General features: G+C 38.8%; 1 protein-coding gene across 1 annotated transcript in view; it reads left to right on the forward strand.

The window, feature by feature from the left end:
• Positions 1-16,035, forward strand: part of POLR3B (RNA polymerase III subunit B) — a 90,318-nt gene that overhangs the window by 41,092 nt on the left and 33,191 nt on the right. Inside the window, exons 20-23 of the mRNA XM_054989284.1 lie at positions 3,871-4,080; positions 5,826-5,984; positions 7,069-7,186; positions 7,824-7,966. Coding sequence (XP_054845259.1) covers positions 3,871-4,080; positions 5,826-5,984; positions 7,069-7,186; positions 7,824-7,966 — 630 coding nt within the window. The remainder of the gene's footprint in view (positions 1-3,870; positions 4,081-5,825; positions 5,985-7,068; positions 7,187-7,823; positions 7,967-16,035) is intronic.

The raw sequence follows: 16,035 nt of genomic DNA on the forward strand, positions 1-16,035 counted from the left end.
AAATACATCCTGCTTTTCAGGAAGCCAATCTAGCAACTTTTGTGATTTACAAAACTGCATTTTGTTGGATGGCTCTTAAATTTGATATGAAAAAAGTAATAAGGTCAGTTCTTCCTCTCCTTCCACCCCACACAATAATTATTTCCATGTTAAATATAAGGCAGAATCCAGAATTCATCAGCAATTTTTTCTGAGTTGTTTCAGTTGCACCCAGAGACTGGGGCTCTTCCTCTTTCCAATTTATTTTCAGTGCTCAGGAAAAGGTTTTCAAGGAATTAAGTTCAAAAAATTTACGGTGGAGAAGACAGTGTCATTGCTAGAAATTGCTAGTGTAATTTCAGATATCATTACTAGAAAGGGGGTGTCCATTTATTTGAAGTCATTTTATACCTCTCTTTCCCCCCTGGATAAGGGCCCTTGCGGCTGCATCCTTTCATAAATGCTAATAGTACACTTTTCTCTGTTCGTTGTTGCATTTAAAGAATAAAGAAAAACGCGGTGAAACGTTTTAGCTTTCTAGCATGCTAGAATATATATGAAAAAAAATTAAATCTTATGTTCCTGTGATATTTTAGTTGTCCCCTGCTTTACGCCTGTCTCTCTTTCTGTCTGTCTGTCTGTCCATCCATCCATTCCCCAGGAGACTCTGTTTTAGGACTATTAGCCTCGGAAGGTTTGGCTAGTTACCACACACAGTTAAGCAGGATCAGTGTGTACAGAAAGCCAATTCAGTATGTGTGGAGTTCTTTTGTAGTTTTCTGTGTGAAGGTCTTTTTTTCTCATTTTGTTTTCAGTGTCATTTGCAATTCATTGTCTGTGTTTTCTGAGGTTGGTGTATTCAGCTGCTTTGACCCTGGGTCTGGCACATTTAGCTCCTTGGATACAATCCTCTGACGTTACTACTGACGCTGGAAACACAAAAGCCACTGAATATCTTTAGTAATAATAAAAAGAGCTTTGTTTCTGCGTGCTGCTCCAAAGCACCTGATTCTGAAGGATGAGCAGGAGAAGCAGAAGTGCACTTTAGAAGTTGACATATTACACATTGTCATCTTTTGCTTTAAATGCATGGAATTTCTCATTTTTGTGGATGTTTTTTTAAAATGGAACTATTCTTCAAATAAAGCCTCTGGGATCCTACTTGTAGGCAAGAGCTCTCATAGCCTCATGGATTTGATACTGATTGAGAACCTCAGAGTCAGGAATACTTAAATGTTGGGAAAGTCTTATAATCTGGTTTCTTTAAATCTGTCTGTATGATGATTCATTGCATCAAATAAAACTACTGTAGCTTTGTCTTTAAAAAAGAAAAAAGCTCAGCCCTCCCTGTAGTCTGCTTTGCCTGCCCCCTGCTGTCACTAACTGTCTTTGCATTGTCCTGCGGGAGATCCATGTTCATGTCCATTTAGTCACTTCCCCGGGCTGTCAAGAGTTTGGGATTATTGAGATAGCATTTTAGCTCCCTACTGGGAAAAAAGGGCCTTTTGCTTAACATCGCCTATTCCAGTCATTTGAATACCTGCACTGCCTTCGTAATGTCAGCTTTGAACTTAGCAAGTTGGGGGAGAGAATGGGTGTGCCTTCTGGTGCATCCAGTGAATTAAAATGCCAAAGTTTTTCAGAGGTGGGGAATGACTAATGGGATTGTTGAAATATCTGAAAGGTCTTCACTGAGTAATTTCCATGTTCTTTTGAATATTTTATGATTCTTGAAGAGAAAGATCTAACCTAGTCATAAGAGGGAGGGAGGGAGAGGGAGAACTAAGTGCTTAGTTCTTGTGGCCCCTTCTTACATGCCCAGGGTAAGGCCGATTGTCACTTTGGGGTCAGGTAGCAATTTTCCCCAGGCCAGTTTGGCTAGGGATCCTGATGGTGTTTTGCTATCTTCTGGGCATGGAGTAATGGTCACTGGGTGTGTGCGTGCAGGGGGGAAGTATTTGTGAATTTCCTGCATTACGCAGGGGTTGGACTAGATGACCCTAGAGGCACCTTCCAACCCTATGATTCTATGATTCTGTTGCTTTGTTCTGTTGTGTGTGTGTTATTAAAAAAAACCCAGTATCTCTCTCATTGCGGGACTTAAGGCAGCGAAGGATACAATAAGTTCAGAGTACAGTTTAAATGGGGCTGCCAGTTGATCCCCTCATCTATGCACTGACAAAGCGATGGCTTGCTTGGTTTAAAGATGTAATATCATATGCCCTTAGGCATTCTTTGGGCTGGGCAGTTACATTGCTTTAAACTTCAAATCACAGATCGGCACCAAAACATTGTATGTTGCCTGTATAACTTCTGTGCGTTCAGCACAGCACTGGAGGTTTCCTTAAGATCGCAGAACCCATGCTTTCAGAAGAATCCTTTCATACCATCTACATCGCTGTATTAGAAACAGAGCTGAGGAAAGCCCTAGGGTACATACGGAAGTGCTTAGATTTGCAGGAGTGTTGGGTCTTTGCCACAGAACTGAGAGAAATTAAAATGGACTGATACAGCAACCTGTAAAGTTAAGTATCCTGAAGAACCTAAAGGATTCTGTCCTTCCCTTTACTACCTCAAAAGCATGAGTTTATTTATTTACGAGTCCATTCATGCTTTATTTGATATTTTGGGACAGGGCTATGCAGGGTGAAAGGATTCTGAAAATTATAGGGGATCGTTTACTAGATACTAATTTGTTTCATTTTCCCACGTAGCCATCAAATTTTTCTCTAACAGCTGGTAACCCTAAGATTGCTAGGCGTGAAGCGAAGGACGCTCTGGCTTATTAGCCAGACGACTACGGGCTGCATGGTACCTCAATGCATCCATCAGAGAAAGAAAACTAGCATCGAAAGACCATCTTGGCCCCAGCTAGGTTTAAAAGCTTATTTTGTTCTGACATTGTCAGGCTAGTCTCCTTCCCTTGTGTCTCAAGTCTATCTAGTTTGTAAACCTGAGGGCAGGGCCTGTATCTCTTACTTAGTGTGAGCAACTTTGGGAGACAACTGTCCAGAATAATGGGATATAAATATAATGAATTAAAACCCATTGGCTTGCTGGATTTGAAGCCTGCTTTGGTATATGTGCTAAAAGCTGCCAAATGTGTATCCATTGTCAATGGCTGCATAGCATTTTTAACATCTGATGTTAAGAAAAGAGATCTACCATTTCTATTATTTATTTCCATTATTTATTTGAGTACATTTTTAAAATGCCATCTTTCCTCCCATGAGCTCAGGGTGTCACGCACTGTTCTCGCTTCCTCTTATTTCGTTCTCACAACCATCTGGTGAGGTTGGTTAGGCCTGGCCAAAGGTCACCCAGCCAGTCTCATGGGAGAGCAAGGATCTGAACCCAGGGCTTCCAGACCCTTATCCATTCTTCTAACCACTATATTATGCTAGTTCCAACCGTTCTATATAATTACTTTGGTCTGTAATTATGTCTTGCCACTGGCTTGCTTTGCTGAGTAGTTGTTATAACAGTTAATAAAAGCCTTTTGTGGAGTGATGTTTCAAGATCTGGAATAAGTACTCAGTTCACTCAAGGTATGGACCATGTTGTCTAATAATTTACCATAGCATGTTTAATTTTACGAGTGGGGTTTTTTTTTAAAGGAAGAAGTCCTAGACTTTGAGAGTTTTCATTTGATTAGTGAGGCCAAAACAACATAGTGGTCAACCAGTTGTAATTTTCAAAGATAGACAGGAGTTACCCTATCTTCTTGTACCTCTTATTTGGAAATAATGTCATGCAAAAACATAAAGCAAAATTATTGCTGCTTTTGATGGCTTTTAATAATCAAGCTCTTGGCTATACTGGCAAATAGCTGTAATATCAAGCATCAAAGAAGCCATCTGGTTGATGATGTGTTATATTTTAAATTTGCAGGTACCATTGGATACAATCAAAGGAACAGAATAGATACTCTTATGTATCTGTTGGCATATCCACAAAGACCGATGGTTAAGACAAAAACCATAGAGCTGATAGAATTTGAGAAACTGCCTGCTGGACAGAACGCCACTGTTGCCGTGATGAGTTACAGTGGTTATGATATTGAAGATGCTCTTGTCTTAAATAAAGCTTCTTTAGACAGAGGTAGGAAGGAGCAGGTCATGTTTTATCAATGGGAAAGTTGACCAAATTTCTTGAATTGTATTATAATTTCCATGAATGATATTAGTGAAGAAATTAATAGCAGCATTACCTTAAACAGGGAAGAATAATTTTTTTAAAAGTTAGAATTTGTGAAAGTAAACATGATAAAATGTTCATTTGCTGTGAAAGAGGTCTCTTAGGGAGAGCCCTGTTCGCAGTTGAGGCTGGAACAAATTTTTTTAAATCCCATTGATTTCAGTGGGAGAAATATGAGCACATGCTTAACTCTCTAGAATTGCTGGGGCTTCAGAGTTTGATTGGATCACACCTTGTGTTTTATTGCTTTTCTATAATGCTGAAATTCATAGGCATTTGATCCCTTAATAGTGTCAGTAGAAAGAGGGCATGTGTTGTACAGTTCCTTGAATCTGATAATTTGAGGGAGGGGATCAAAACAAACAAATAATTATAAAACTGATTAGTTTGTAGTTAGTTTGTTTTTCAAAAGTTATCCTTTGCAGATCAGTGCTTTGTAGATACAATTGCAGTGCTGCACATTCTTCAAAAGAGTTTGCAAAGTCTGTGGTTATCCAAATATTATCCCAGTACTCATTTCAGTCACGCTTATGTGGTTGGTAGACTTTTAATTTTATGTTTTTAAAAATGCCAGCTACTGTGTGAAATTAGTAATATTACAGTCTGCTTGTGTTTTAGTTTCAGTATGACCCAAACTGTTTTTCCCCCTTCGTCATAGCTTGTACTGATGCTGTCCAGCATACTTTCCCCTTCCTTAATATCCCTCCAGTTAGTTGCCAGGCAGCAATACTAGTATTCCTAGACATGTATCTTTGGCATTAATGTCTGCACACTTAATTTATTCTTTTTTTCTAAAACAATGGAAGACATGATTTAAAGCAGAATGTTTTCCTTCTGGTAGACTAGAAGCATTAGGGGGAAATCAAAGACTGTCCAGAATGACTTGGTGTAACTCAATGAAGGATGGAGATATACTTCGTACAACTTAAAGCTATCTTTCAGTTTAAAATCTAAAGTTTATTAAAGGCATTGTTCTGAACCCCCTCCTCCCTGTCTTTAGGAGTATGTGTGTCCTTCACCAAAATCTTCAGACAGTTATGGCTTTTGAAAAAACCCTGAAGTATCAACTTTTAACTCTGCTTTCTTAAAATCAAAGAGTAGTCAGAGCCCTAGTTAGATAAATTCTACTTAAATTGTTTGGTTACTGGTCTCTGGTTAAAATTAACCAATGAAATAGACACATTTTAGTAATGTCTTAATCTTGTTAAGATGTGCCTGTTTTATCCTAGGGATTTTAACAGCATCCTCAGAAAGGTAAAAGTTAATGTAAGAAAGTGTTTCTGCCATTACTGTTCAATGCCTTTTATATTTCTACAAATGTTCTCTGTGAGCTGAGATTTTAATCTATGGGAAATGCATGACCTCCCTGAAGTTAAACATTTTTTTAAACTGTAGACATATTAATCTTGTTTTATGGCTCTCAAAACCTCCTGCTATAGAAAAATTGGTGCATGTAAGTTTATGTCGGATTGCAGCCTTGGAGTTTAGGGTGCTACAGAACTCTGAAAATTATTAAGGGGAAATTAATGATCAAACAGTCTAAAAGTAAAAATTGCTTGTATTGTAATTGTAATTTTTTATACAGCTGTTTGGCTGTGCTTGGATAATCCTACTAATAATTCCAATTTAACATCTTTTACTTTTCTGAGGTTTTGGAAGGTGTCTTGTGTACAAAAATGCTAAGTGTACTCTGAAGCGTTATACAAATCAGACATTTGACAAGGTGATGGGGCCAATGCTGGATGCAGCTACACACAAGCCAATTTGGCGCCATGAAATTTTAGATGCTGACGGGATTTGCTCTCCAGGTGAGAAATGTTTGTGTCTCTTTTAAAAACACTGCAGTGAATTTTGTACCAGTAGGCTTAGAACAATGCACCAAACAGTCGAGAGAGACACGGTAAAGCTAACCTGCCAAATATCACACCGTGACCAACTAACTAAACTTAAATAAAACAAGACTCAATTCCAATATACAGAAAATGAAAAACCAAACTTTATTACACCTCTTCACGTTACTCTATTAGAAGCAGTTGGCTAATCATGCTCCAAGTACTGTTGAGTGAAAAGCGCCCTCACAGTCAGAGAATGGAAGAGCACTTAACCCTCCCAGTACAAGACTTGCTTCCAGAGTAAGCAAAATTCTTTGTATTGCACACAAGCCAAAACAATTAAATACAATCTCAACAACAGGCATGAATAAATCAAAATACACCCTCCAAGGGTCTAATAGTGATACAATATACTTCAAGACTTGCAATGTACATAGAGGTACAAGGTTACCCCACAAAACATCAATTTGTAACAATGATATTTCAAGAATGAATTGTGTAACCGCTGACGGGTTCGCCAGCAAGAGGTTCCTGTTTCCGGATGCCCCTTCCTCAAAGCAGTTACAAAGACCACATTTCATATGGATGTGCAATCTCAGTAAATAAAGCAGCACGTCAAAGAATTTCACAGTCTACAAAGTGCATAGTCAGGACTTGCCAAGAGGAGCGTAGCTGTTCCCATCCTGCACCACTTTACTGTAATGATAGTACACATTTAATTGCATAGAGGAGAGAGTTCGATGGATGAAACAAGCCATCATACTTAATTGTTTGCATTGCACAAAAAGTTCTTAAGGACATTATGTAATCATTTGAAGCTCAATTCCCATATGTGAAGATTCTGTTGTAGGCCATACTTAACGGGCTTAATTATTAATGACTTATTAAAGCAATCCACTTAAGAGAGGTATGCTGTAGAATGTATTCTTGCTCATAGTCTGTCTTTTTACTGTTTGAAGTCTTACTCTAGAACGTCTCATAATACCTTTATAAATGGGCTTAAATATCACCCCTTTCTCTCTTTCCATCATCATCCATTTCTGGTCTCATCTCTTCTCAGGTGAAAAGGTAGAAAACAAGCAGGTGCTTGTGAATAAATCAATGCCAACTGTGACACAGACCCCACTGGAAGGCAGCAGCCTACCACAGCAGCCGCAGTATAAGGATGTGCCAGTCACGTATGTTATCTTTAAAAACCTACAGGGGAGAAGGCAAGGGGGATAGGAGATGCTTCATTCTGGAAAAGGAATAGAAATGAGCAACATAGGAGTGGTGACTAGTTAAAGATGCTCTTCCGATTGTGACCAATGGGTCTTTGGTTGGTGCAGCCAGTGCCTCTTGGATCATTTTAAGATGATTTGCTATGTTCAAGTTCCTTTTTTTTTTTTTTTACTTTTTATTAACTTTAAAAACAACATACAATGTTCAAGTTCCTTGATGATGCTGTTACCTTTCTAACAATTCTTAATCAGGTATCTTTGTGTTTGGGATTGTTTTTTAACAAGGTCTGCCATTTTTGTTCCAATGGTTTAATCCCTGTAGTTTTTGTTAGTGTCTTTAGTATAATAATTTTCGTAAGAAATAAATTGCAATGCAGACCTAATCAGAGTTAAACCCCTCTAAGCCCATTGAACTCAATGGCCTTAAAAGTGTGTAACTCTTAGCATTGCACTGTCAGCCTCCTGAACACAAGCCTCGTGGGACAATATCCCTATCTTTCAATGCATTGTTAATGCTCACAGAAGACCTGCCCTGGTTAGATTTTTCTGTATTTTTGGGGGGAACTGAAACGTATTTTTGTCTCCTGCTCATTAGTTATAAGGGTGCAACTGATTCATACATTGAGAAAGTCATGATATCTTCAAATGCTGAAGATGCGTTCTTGATCAAAATATTGCTAAGGCAAACTAGACGCCCTGAAATCGGAGACAAATTTAGCAGTCGCCACGGGCAAAAAGGTAAGGATTATTTTTATTTTATTTATTTAAAACCTTTATTACCCACCTTTCCACCTTACAGGAATCTAAGGCGGCTTATAATATAAACTAGAAACAAATATAAAAAATTCAAATATTTCTTTGGATGTTCTTAGAATAAGGTTAGATGAAATATTGTATAGTAGAATTCTCCATATAAAATGTGTGTGAAGGCTCTTTGGAGGGAAAAAATGAGATGCATGGTACATAATATCAAAAATATTTTTCAAAATTTTAAATAACTGGCAGTCTAGTCGCCCGCATGCTAGAAGAACAAATTCTACATTGTAGTTGTACCCAACAGCCCCTTTCGCTGATGCTGTGGAGACCTAATATTGAGCAATTACCAATCTTAAGTAAATCAGGAAATCTAACAAAGATTTGAGATAACAACAGTCAAAATAAACCTTGTGTTCATACATCTTAGACATTGTGTAAGAACCTCATTTATATTAAACTGAGACACATGTAAATTTCTTGCCACTTGTTAGAAGAAATCAGACAATCAATTTAAGCCTGAAATAGAAAGTGAGGTATTTTAATAGTCAGTTTGATTTAATTTTTATTAAATTTAAAGAATGAAATCCGCCAGTTTCCTACTTCTCAATAAGCATGCTGTCTATAAAAAAAAGTCAGTGTGTACACATTGGCCCAGAAATGTTCCATTGAGTGCTGCTGTTTATTCATACGCTCATCAAATTTCGTTTGTGGTTCTACTCAGTGCTGCCCTGTGATAGCCTTTTATTTTGAAGAGAGAAACATAGATTTGCATGTATAGTTACCATAGCACTGCCCTGTGTTTTTAAACTGCTGGGGAGTGGAAGCAAGTAGGACGGGCAGAAGACTGGAGCAGACTGACGGTCCTTCAGTAAATTCTCATTTTCAAAACATTTAAGTCATTTAAAAGAAATGGCTCTTTTCATTCAGGCTACTTAGAACAGACAGAGTCTTCATTGCAATATGTTTTTTATTTATGTAAATGTGCTTGTATTTATTTCATAAGATGGCTGTTGGTAGACCTCCTTTAGTTTGATCATAGTTTTACTGCAATGCTCACCTTATAAGTCATGGAGGTTGTATTTGTGGGAAAGAACACAGAACTCTGCTAAAGACCCTGAATTTACTGACAGGGCGGATATAAAGAGGATTGGAAGCACTGTTTCAAAACGTTTGGTTTCTTCTGCCCAAAGCCCTGTGATACCTTCATCTACTTTGGTCACTACAGAGAGACTAGCCTAGGCTATACCATTGGCACAGCTAGCACTGAATTTGACTCTTCTTGGTCACAGTAATAGTTTCATTCAGTTGAGGATTATGTTTTGTTATCATTATTGTCTGATGAACTGTAAAATTTTAGCTAGAGCTTTTAGCACGTTAATTGAGCAATTGATTGCAGTTGAATATCTAATTCCCAAGCGCCCCCGATGTGCAAAATACTTAGATCAGCACACCGGGGGCGCTTGAGAACAAATGTTTCTGGAAACTTGAGGGATTCCCAAAAATACATTGAGTGTTTTTAAAAAAAAAACCAAAAAACAGGGTGCATGACTTACCTCCTCCGTTATTGCCATCCATGGAGAAGCCTCAGAGATGCGACCAGGCTGGTAGCTTGCAGGGAGAGGCGTGCAAAGGAGGTGATCATCAGAGAGACCCTGTGAGACCTGGATGGCTTCAGAGCACTCCTACCAGCCTGCCCTGAAGAGAAAACCCCTGTCCCACAGGGAGTGCAGGACACTGTCAGCATGTCAGGGCCTGCTCGGCCCCCTTGTTGCAACTCACAGGGATGAGGTCAGCAGGCAGAGAAACAAAAAGTCAGTGCAGTGCAGCCTGGCCAGGAAGCAACCAGAAGTAGGGAAAAGAGAGGCAACAGTGGGTGGGTGTGAGGGGAGGGAAGAATAATAAAGGCGGAAAACTGGGGGTGGGAAGTAACAGGAAAGGTGCCACCAGAGAGAGCTACTGCCATGGAGAAGCTAGGGAGTGGGCTGGAGGTGTTAGGAAAAGTGAGGGAGGGCTAAGCAGCAACAGAGGAGGCAGGGAGCTTGGCACAATTACCTGGAATCAACCTCATGTGTTTGCATATTTCCAAAAGCTCAAAATAGTTGCCTTTTTGAAACAATTTAAAGTTTAATAAACAAAGATACCATTCATTGTTAGAAAGAAAGGGCAAATTTCTTCTCTTTCATTCCATATTTTGACAGTAACACACTAGAGCCAAAATAACTTCAAAATTAAATATGTCCATAACTTATAGCCTGATCAGTTAAAATTGCCTCTATGAACACTTCAGTATGTTGGGTGCTATATCAAAGACTGCTTCTCATGTTACTGCATGTGACACTTATTCATTCATTCATTCATTCATTTAATTAATTAATTAATTGTGGAATATAGCATGCCTGCAGCATTTCTTGCTTTCTGTGGTCAGGCATTGATCTTAATGGACAGATAAGGTGAATTACGTGTATCTCAAATGTGTAAAATAAGTGCATTCTGTAATGATGTAGTGTCAAGGTACTCAGTTGCTTCTCTCTTTAGGTGCAGAATAAGATGATAGGCAAACACAGTGGAAGAGAATCTAGACAAAGATGTTCGGTGAGAATTTGGGGGAGCCCCATTGGGCACATATTGCCACACTGTTTGAGATCACCTAGGGAATGAGAAGGGAAGAAGTTTTAGCTGCTCTGGACAGAAGCAGCTGGCAGAGGCGAACAGAGGTGGGGGCAGAGACCTTGGATAACATCCCTTCTTGAGCCACTACTGTCAAAATCCATTTGATGTTTTTATTTGCAGTTAGAATAGTATGCTTAACTGATCATGTGTCCATTGTGACTCCCTGATTTATGAATCATAAAACCATGGAATTGGCAGAGTCTCTCTACACAAGACATCTTACACAGGGACACTCAAGTGTAGGGAGATACAACGTTAGCCGGGAAGCATAATTTTAAAAGACAGAGCAGACAGAGACTGCTCCTCAGAGAGTTTGTTAATTTCATGTTCACCTCCCCTAAGGGGAGGTGAAATCGACAGCGCCTCTGGGGAGGTGAACATGAAATTAGCAAGCCCTCTGAGGAGCAATCTTTGCCTGCTCTGTCTTTTTTAAACTACCCTGGAGTAGAGAGGTGAAATTGACTGAGCCTTCAGGGAGGAGAAGATGAAATTACCAAACCCTCTGAGGAGCCATCTCCGTCAGCTCTGTCTTTTTAAACTATGCTTCCTGGCTAATGTGTCTCTCTACACTTGAGCATCCCCATGTACGATGTCTTGTGTAGAAAGACATGTAGTCATCTAACTGGATTTCCCAGTCCATGTACCAGATACATTCCTTACAGATGCCAGTCCAACCATTCTTCTTCAAAACTTTAAAAGCAGGAGACATCACTGTATCCCTTGGAGATATGTAATGTTTCCAGAAATTTGGAAGCCGTGGGGAAGGGTCAGGCGTTTTCACGGAATGGCCATATCCGGTGTATCAGCAGAAGGCGATAAAAGGCACTGTGTGCCATAAAGAACTCCCTACATTTTGAGACCAGGATCCAGCAGTTACCCCAAAGCTACAATCCTGTTTCCTTTAGAGAGGATATACCCTCTTGCAGTACAGGCTGACTCCTCAGTCCTTGAGCAGCTTTGTCCCTGAACAGCAGCACCTCCCTCTTGTCTGGATTGAGCTTTAGTTTATTGGTCCTCATCCATCCAATTACCATCTCTAAGCACCTGTATTACCAAACAAGAGAACATATGTTATTTGGGCTGGAGTGGTCTCACAGAGTCGCACTAATACTAACACCGTATCCGGATGTTGAGTTACACTGTAAAACGTGAAAAACATTGAACTTCATTAGTACATTATCTCGCACAAGCTTATGAATTGTAGCTAAGTTAGTCAACGTTAAACAATAAAGGTAATAATATATCTCTGAAAATGTGCTGTATGTCTGTAGTATACACAGTCCTGGAACAGGACTTCTTTACCTCCCCTCCATCCACTAAACTAAGTTGCTCTTGGGAGATAGGGCCCCCCAGAAAAAACATGAGGAGAAATTTGGTAGTCTTCAGTGAGAGCAAGAATGGGGTTATCAGCACCAAACAGGGAGATTTGGGGCATGGAGCCTAGAGAGGGCAGGGTTTGGGGAGGGGAGGGACTTCAGCAGGGTATAATGCCAAACAGTCCACCATCCAAACTTTTGAAAGTAACCATTTTCTACAGGTGAACTGATCTCTGTTCCCCGGAGATCAGTTGTAATTGCAGGAGAACTCCAGCCATCATCTGGAGGTTGTTTCAGTTAAGTAGCTGTGTTGGTCTTCAGAAGAAAAGCAGGATTTGAGTCCAGTGGCACATTAGAGACCAACAGGGTATGAACTTTCAAGAGTCAGTGCTCCCTTCTTCAGATATCTCTTAAAAGCGTATAACTTGAAAATCTTGTTGATCTCTAAGGTGCCGGTCAGATTCTACTGTTCATCTAGAAGTTGGCAACCCTGGGGGGGGGGGCGGAATCAGCCAAATTGCCCCCATTCTGGATCCTACCCATTGTATTTGCTCTTTATGGATTAATATGATTCCATTTGAATGAGTCCTTATCCTATATTGTTCTTCAAACTGTATTCCAGGGAATCCTGAGGTTCATTAGAAGCTTACTAGGTTATTTCAATGAGAACATCACTAATGATGGACAAGCTCTCCTGAGTTTCTGCACTACTACAAATCATCCCAGGTTGATGTAGTGGGTTAAGCGGCAGGACTCTAATATGGAGAACCTGGTCTGATTCCCCACTCCTCCACTTGAAGCCAACTGGATGACTTTGGGTCAGTCAGAGCTTCTTGGAGCTCTCCCCCCCCCCCAACAGTATGATCGTCGTGGGGATAATAATAACACACTTCACGAACCACTCTGAGTAGCCATTAAGTTGTCCCGAATTGGCGGTATATAAATCGAATATCATCATCATCATTATTATTGTTATTACATGCGTATTAATACATATATTCTAGGCCACACACAGTTTTCATGAGCCTGATAGTTCACTTAGCTTCAGATATTATAGGCAGGAAAGTTACTATTATATGCATAACCTCATTCCCTGACATTTTGTGGTTGGCTCCACCTTTTGTGGCAGGCATTTTGTAGCTACGCCCACCACCTTGCGTCAGAATTCCAAAAGTGACTGCAGACTCATAAGGTTTGGGGGCCCTTGTTCTACACCATGCAAGTTCCTTTGCCAACAAGCCAGCATGGAAAAGTATTTGCTGAGAACAGAAAGTTGTAAAAATGTTCTTCTGTGTCATCTTTTCAAAGCATCCTACCTCAGAACTTTGAAAAATCCATCTCTGCTGGAATTTGTGGTTAGAGAAGGGACTAAGAACAGGCTGAGTAGTTTTAGAAATTGTACTATATCAGTAAAGTTTATTTTTGCCCCTATTTCTCATTTTTATCCCTGTGTATTTTGCAGTTTTGGGAAAAGACAGAGATTATTGAAATATTTTTGTTTCTGTATGTCGTCATTGTGAACTGTTTACTGTGCTCATTATCATTGCTGGTACTAATGATCCATTGATTTATTTTACCCACTTTATACATATCGTGTCATTTATAAATATGTTATGCTAATGTATTGATGTGCAGGTAGTGCTGGAAAATGTATATATCATAGTAATGAAGGTTTGACACAAAGAAATAGAAAATGATATGAAAATAAGACTCACTGCTTTGGTTTCCACAAGGATGAAGCAAAATCAAAACAAGGATTTTTGAAGTGAACGAGCAAGAATGAGAAATGCAGTAGTATCCCTAGTAAGGACTCGTTTGAGAGAATATTGGTACTCATCTAGAGCAATTCATTTTGAGCAAAGTTCTTAGAATCATAAGGAGATCATTATCATTTTTTTTTCATTTGCCACATGAAATCCATTGTTAGATTCAAGGAGAGGCTAGGAAAGCACAGACCTAAAGAAGTTCCAGCTTCCTTATATAGTAGATCATTATATTTCCAGATTTCCTCTTACTTCTGTACATGTCCCATTGAAAGGGAAAAGTTGGATTCCTTTGATGTGAAAAAGCAATATATCACTTCTCTGAAAGGTTTCTCAGTCTGTCATGTGAAAAAGGATTAACACCTCCAACAAAGGTCCTGCAGATCACAGAACTAAGCAGTAGAGCTGAACAGTATGCCTGAAGTGGAAGAACTGTATTTAAGGAAGGGGGATTGAAATGGCAAACAGAAGCTGTTTTAATAGCTAAAGATCCAAGATAAAGGCTTAAACCTTTCTTGAAGTATCTACACAACAGAGGCTCAAAAGACAAGGAAATGACTTTGAATTCATAAACGTTATCTTTAGTGAAACAAAGTTCTGTAGTCTTTAGTGTTGGGGCAGAGCAGTTGCAAAACAGATAATTGATTTGTCGTATCCGTTGCCTTTTATAGAGGGCTTGTCCAGAGTTCAGCAGAGTTCAGCAGATGCTTGATAAAACCCCGATCTCACAAACTGATATTGGGGACAGAGTATTGTGGGTAAATATTTTTAAAATATTTAAGGTTGTCATGCTTAGCTGACAGTGGAGCTTTCCATCAGCAGAAGCAACCTCTTCTACTATCAGAAACCTTCACTGTCAGCTGTCTGGAATAATGAAATAACATCCAAAGTATTTTTTCACTTACCGCATTTGAATGTGTTTGAGGATCCGATGAGATATCTATTATTTCATTTTATACTTTCCTGCTTTTCAGCAAATTCCCAAAAGCAGTTTATATAAAATAATCCAATGAAATCACAATAAAACAACAATGACATTAAATACAGCAATCAAACAGAAAACAGCAAATGTTAATTAGCCATTCCGACTTAAGCCAGTTAAAACTATAAGTGGTGATCTAGACCATAACAGTATAATTGAAGCAGTCTTCATCCCCTTCTTAAAAACCTGTAATAAACTGTCCAAGTGTACTTCCTTCAAAAGGGAGTTCATTGGAGAACACGCAACTGAAGAAAAATTCCTATATATACTGGCCACCCACCACACTTCTGAATATAAACACTAATGCTTATAACCATGCCATAATTCTGCACAAAAATTTATATGAAAATGCAAATGTGTTCTATTTCATTATACTTGTTTGAATCTCTAGTTCACTCTGTTCCTAGGATTCTAACACTGGAACACGTTTTAACAACTTACATTAAATTAAAATGAATACAAAAAGTTCTTGTCCCTTATAGTTTATTTCATCCTGTTTCTAGCAAATCTAAGTCATAATGTCGTAAGACTGCCGATGTCCTAAATTGTTTTTTAACTAAATTCTGCTTAACTTGCTATGCTAAGAGTTAAGTATTTTAACTCAAATAGCAAACAGGTAACCTTCTGACCCTTTTCAGTAAATCTTTCCCCCTCACTCCCCTCCCAAATTATGGTGCTTTTAACTTTTTATGGCACAGAATAAAAATCTTCCAATTCTGTTTCCCAACAGTATATATCCTAAACACATTTTTTTCCTGAAGCCATTGATTCATTCAGCAATGTGTATTTTGCAAAGTTCCTATGGTTATTGTTTTACAATGCTCCTGGAAGCAGCTATTGTAAGGGTTTCAGTTAATCAGCTCTTTGTGTGTTTCAGACTATGCAAATTTATCACATCAGACCATTCAGTAGCTCATGGGAAACCAGTGTACAAGCTGTATTGTCTTCTAGCGCCTCCTCTCATTTAGAATGGTTTTAATAAGAAAGCTAATCAAGTTTACTTATGTATTATTTATCTGTTAATTTTAATTCTGTTCATTTTTATGTAAGATAGGACATACGTAGCAAGTGTTATGACAGGTCCCGAAATGATTCAGCAGTGGAGCAAAACTAGAATGAATTAGTGCTGTTTTGCAAGTTCTGTTTAAAGAATAAGAACAGCTAACTAGATTATCATGTCGTACTTATTTGTTTGGGAAATTTATCTGCAACCTGCTCATCCTTTAACATTTGCAGTACTTTGAAAAAATATTCAGCTATAAATTAGAGACCCCAAATTGTGTTCTGATATTTGCAGGGGGGGGGGTAAAAAAGGTTATG

This window comes from Eublepharis macularius, chromosome 9, assembly GCF_028583425.1.
Source record: "Eublepharis macularius isolate TG4126 chromosome 9, MPM_Emac_v1.0, whole genome shotgun sequence".
Taxonomy (NCBI): domain Eukaryota; kingdom Metazoa; phylum Chordata; class Lepidosauria; order Squamata; family Eublepharidae; genus Eublepharis; species Eublepharis macularius.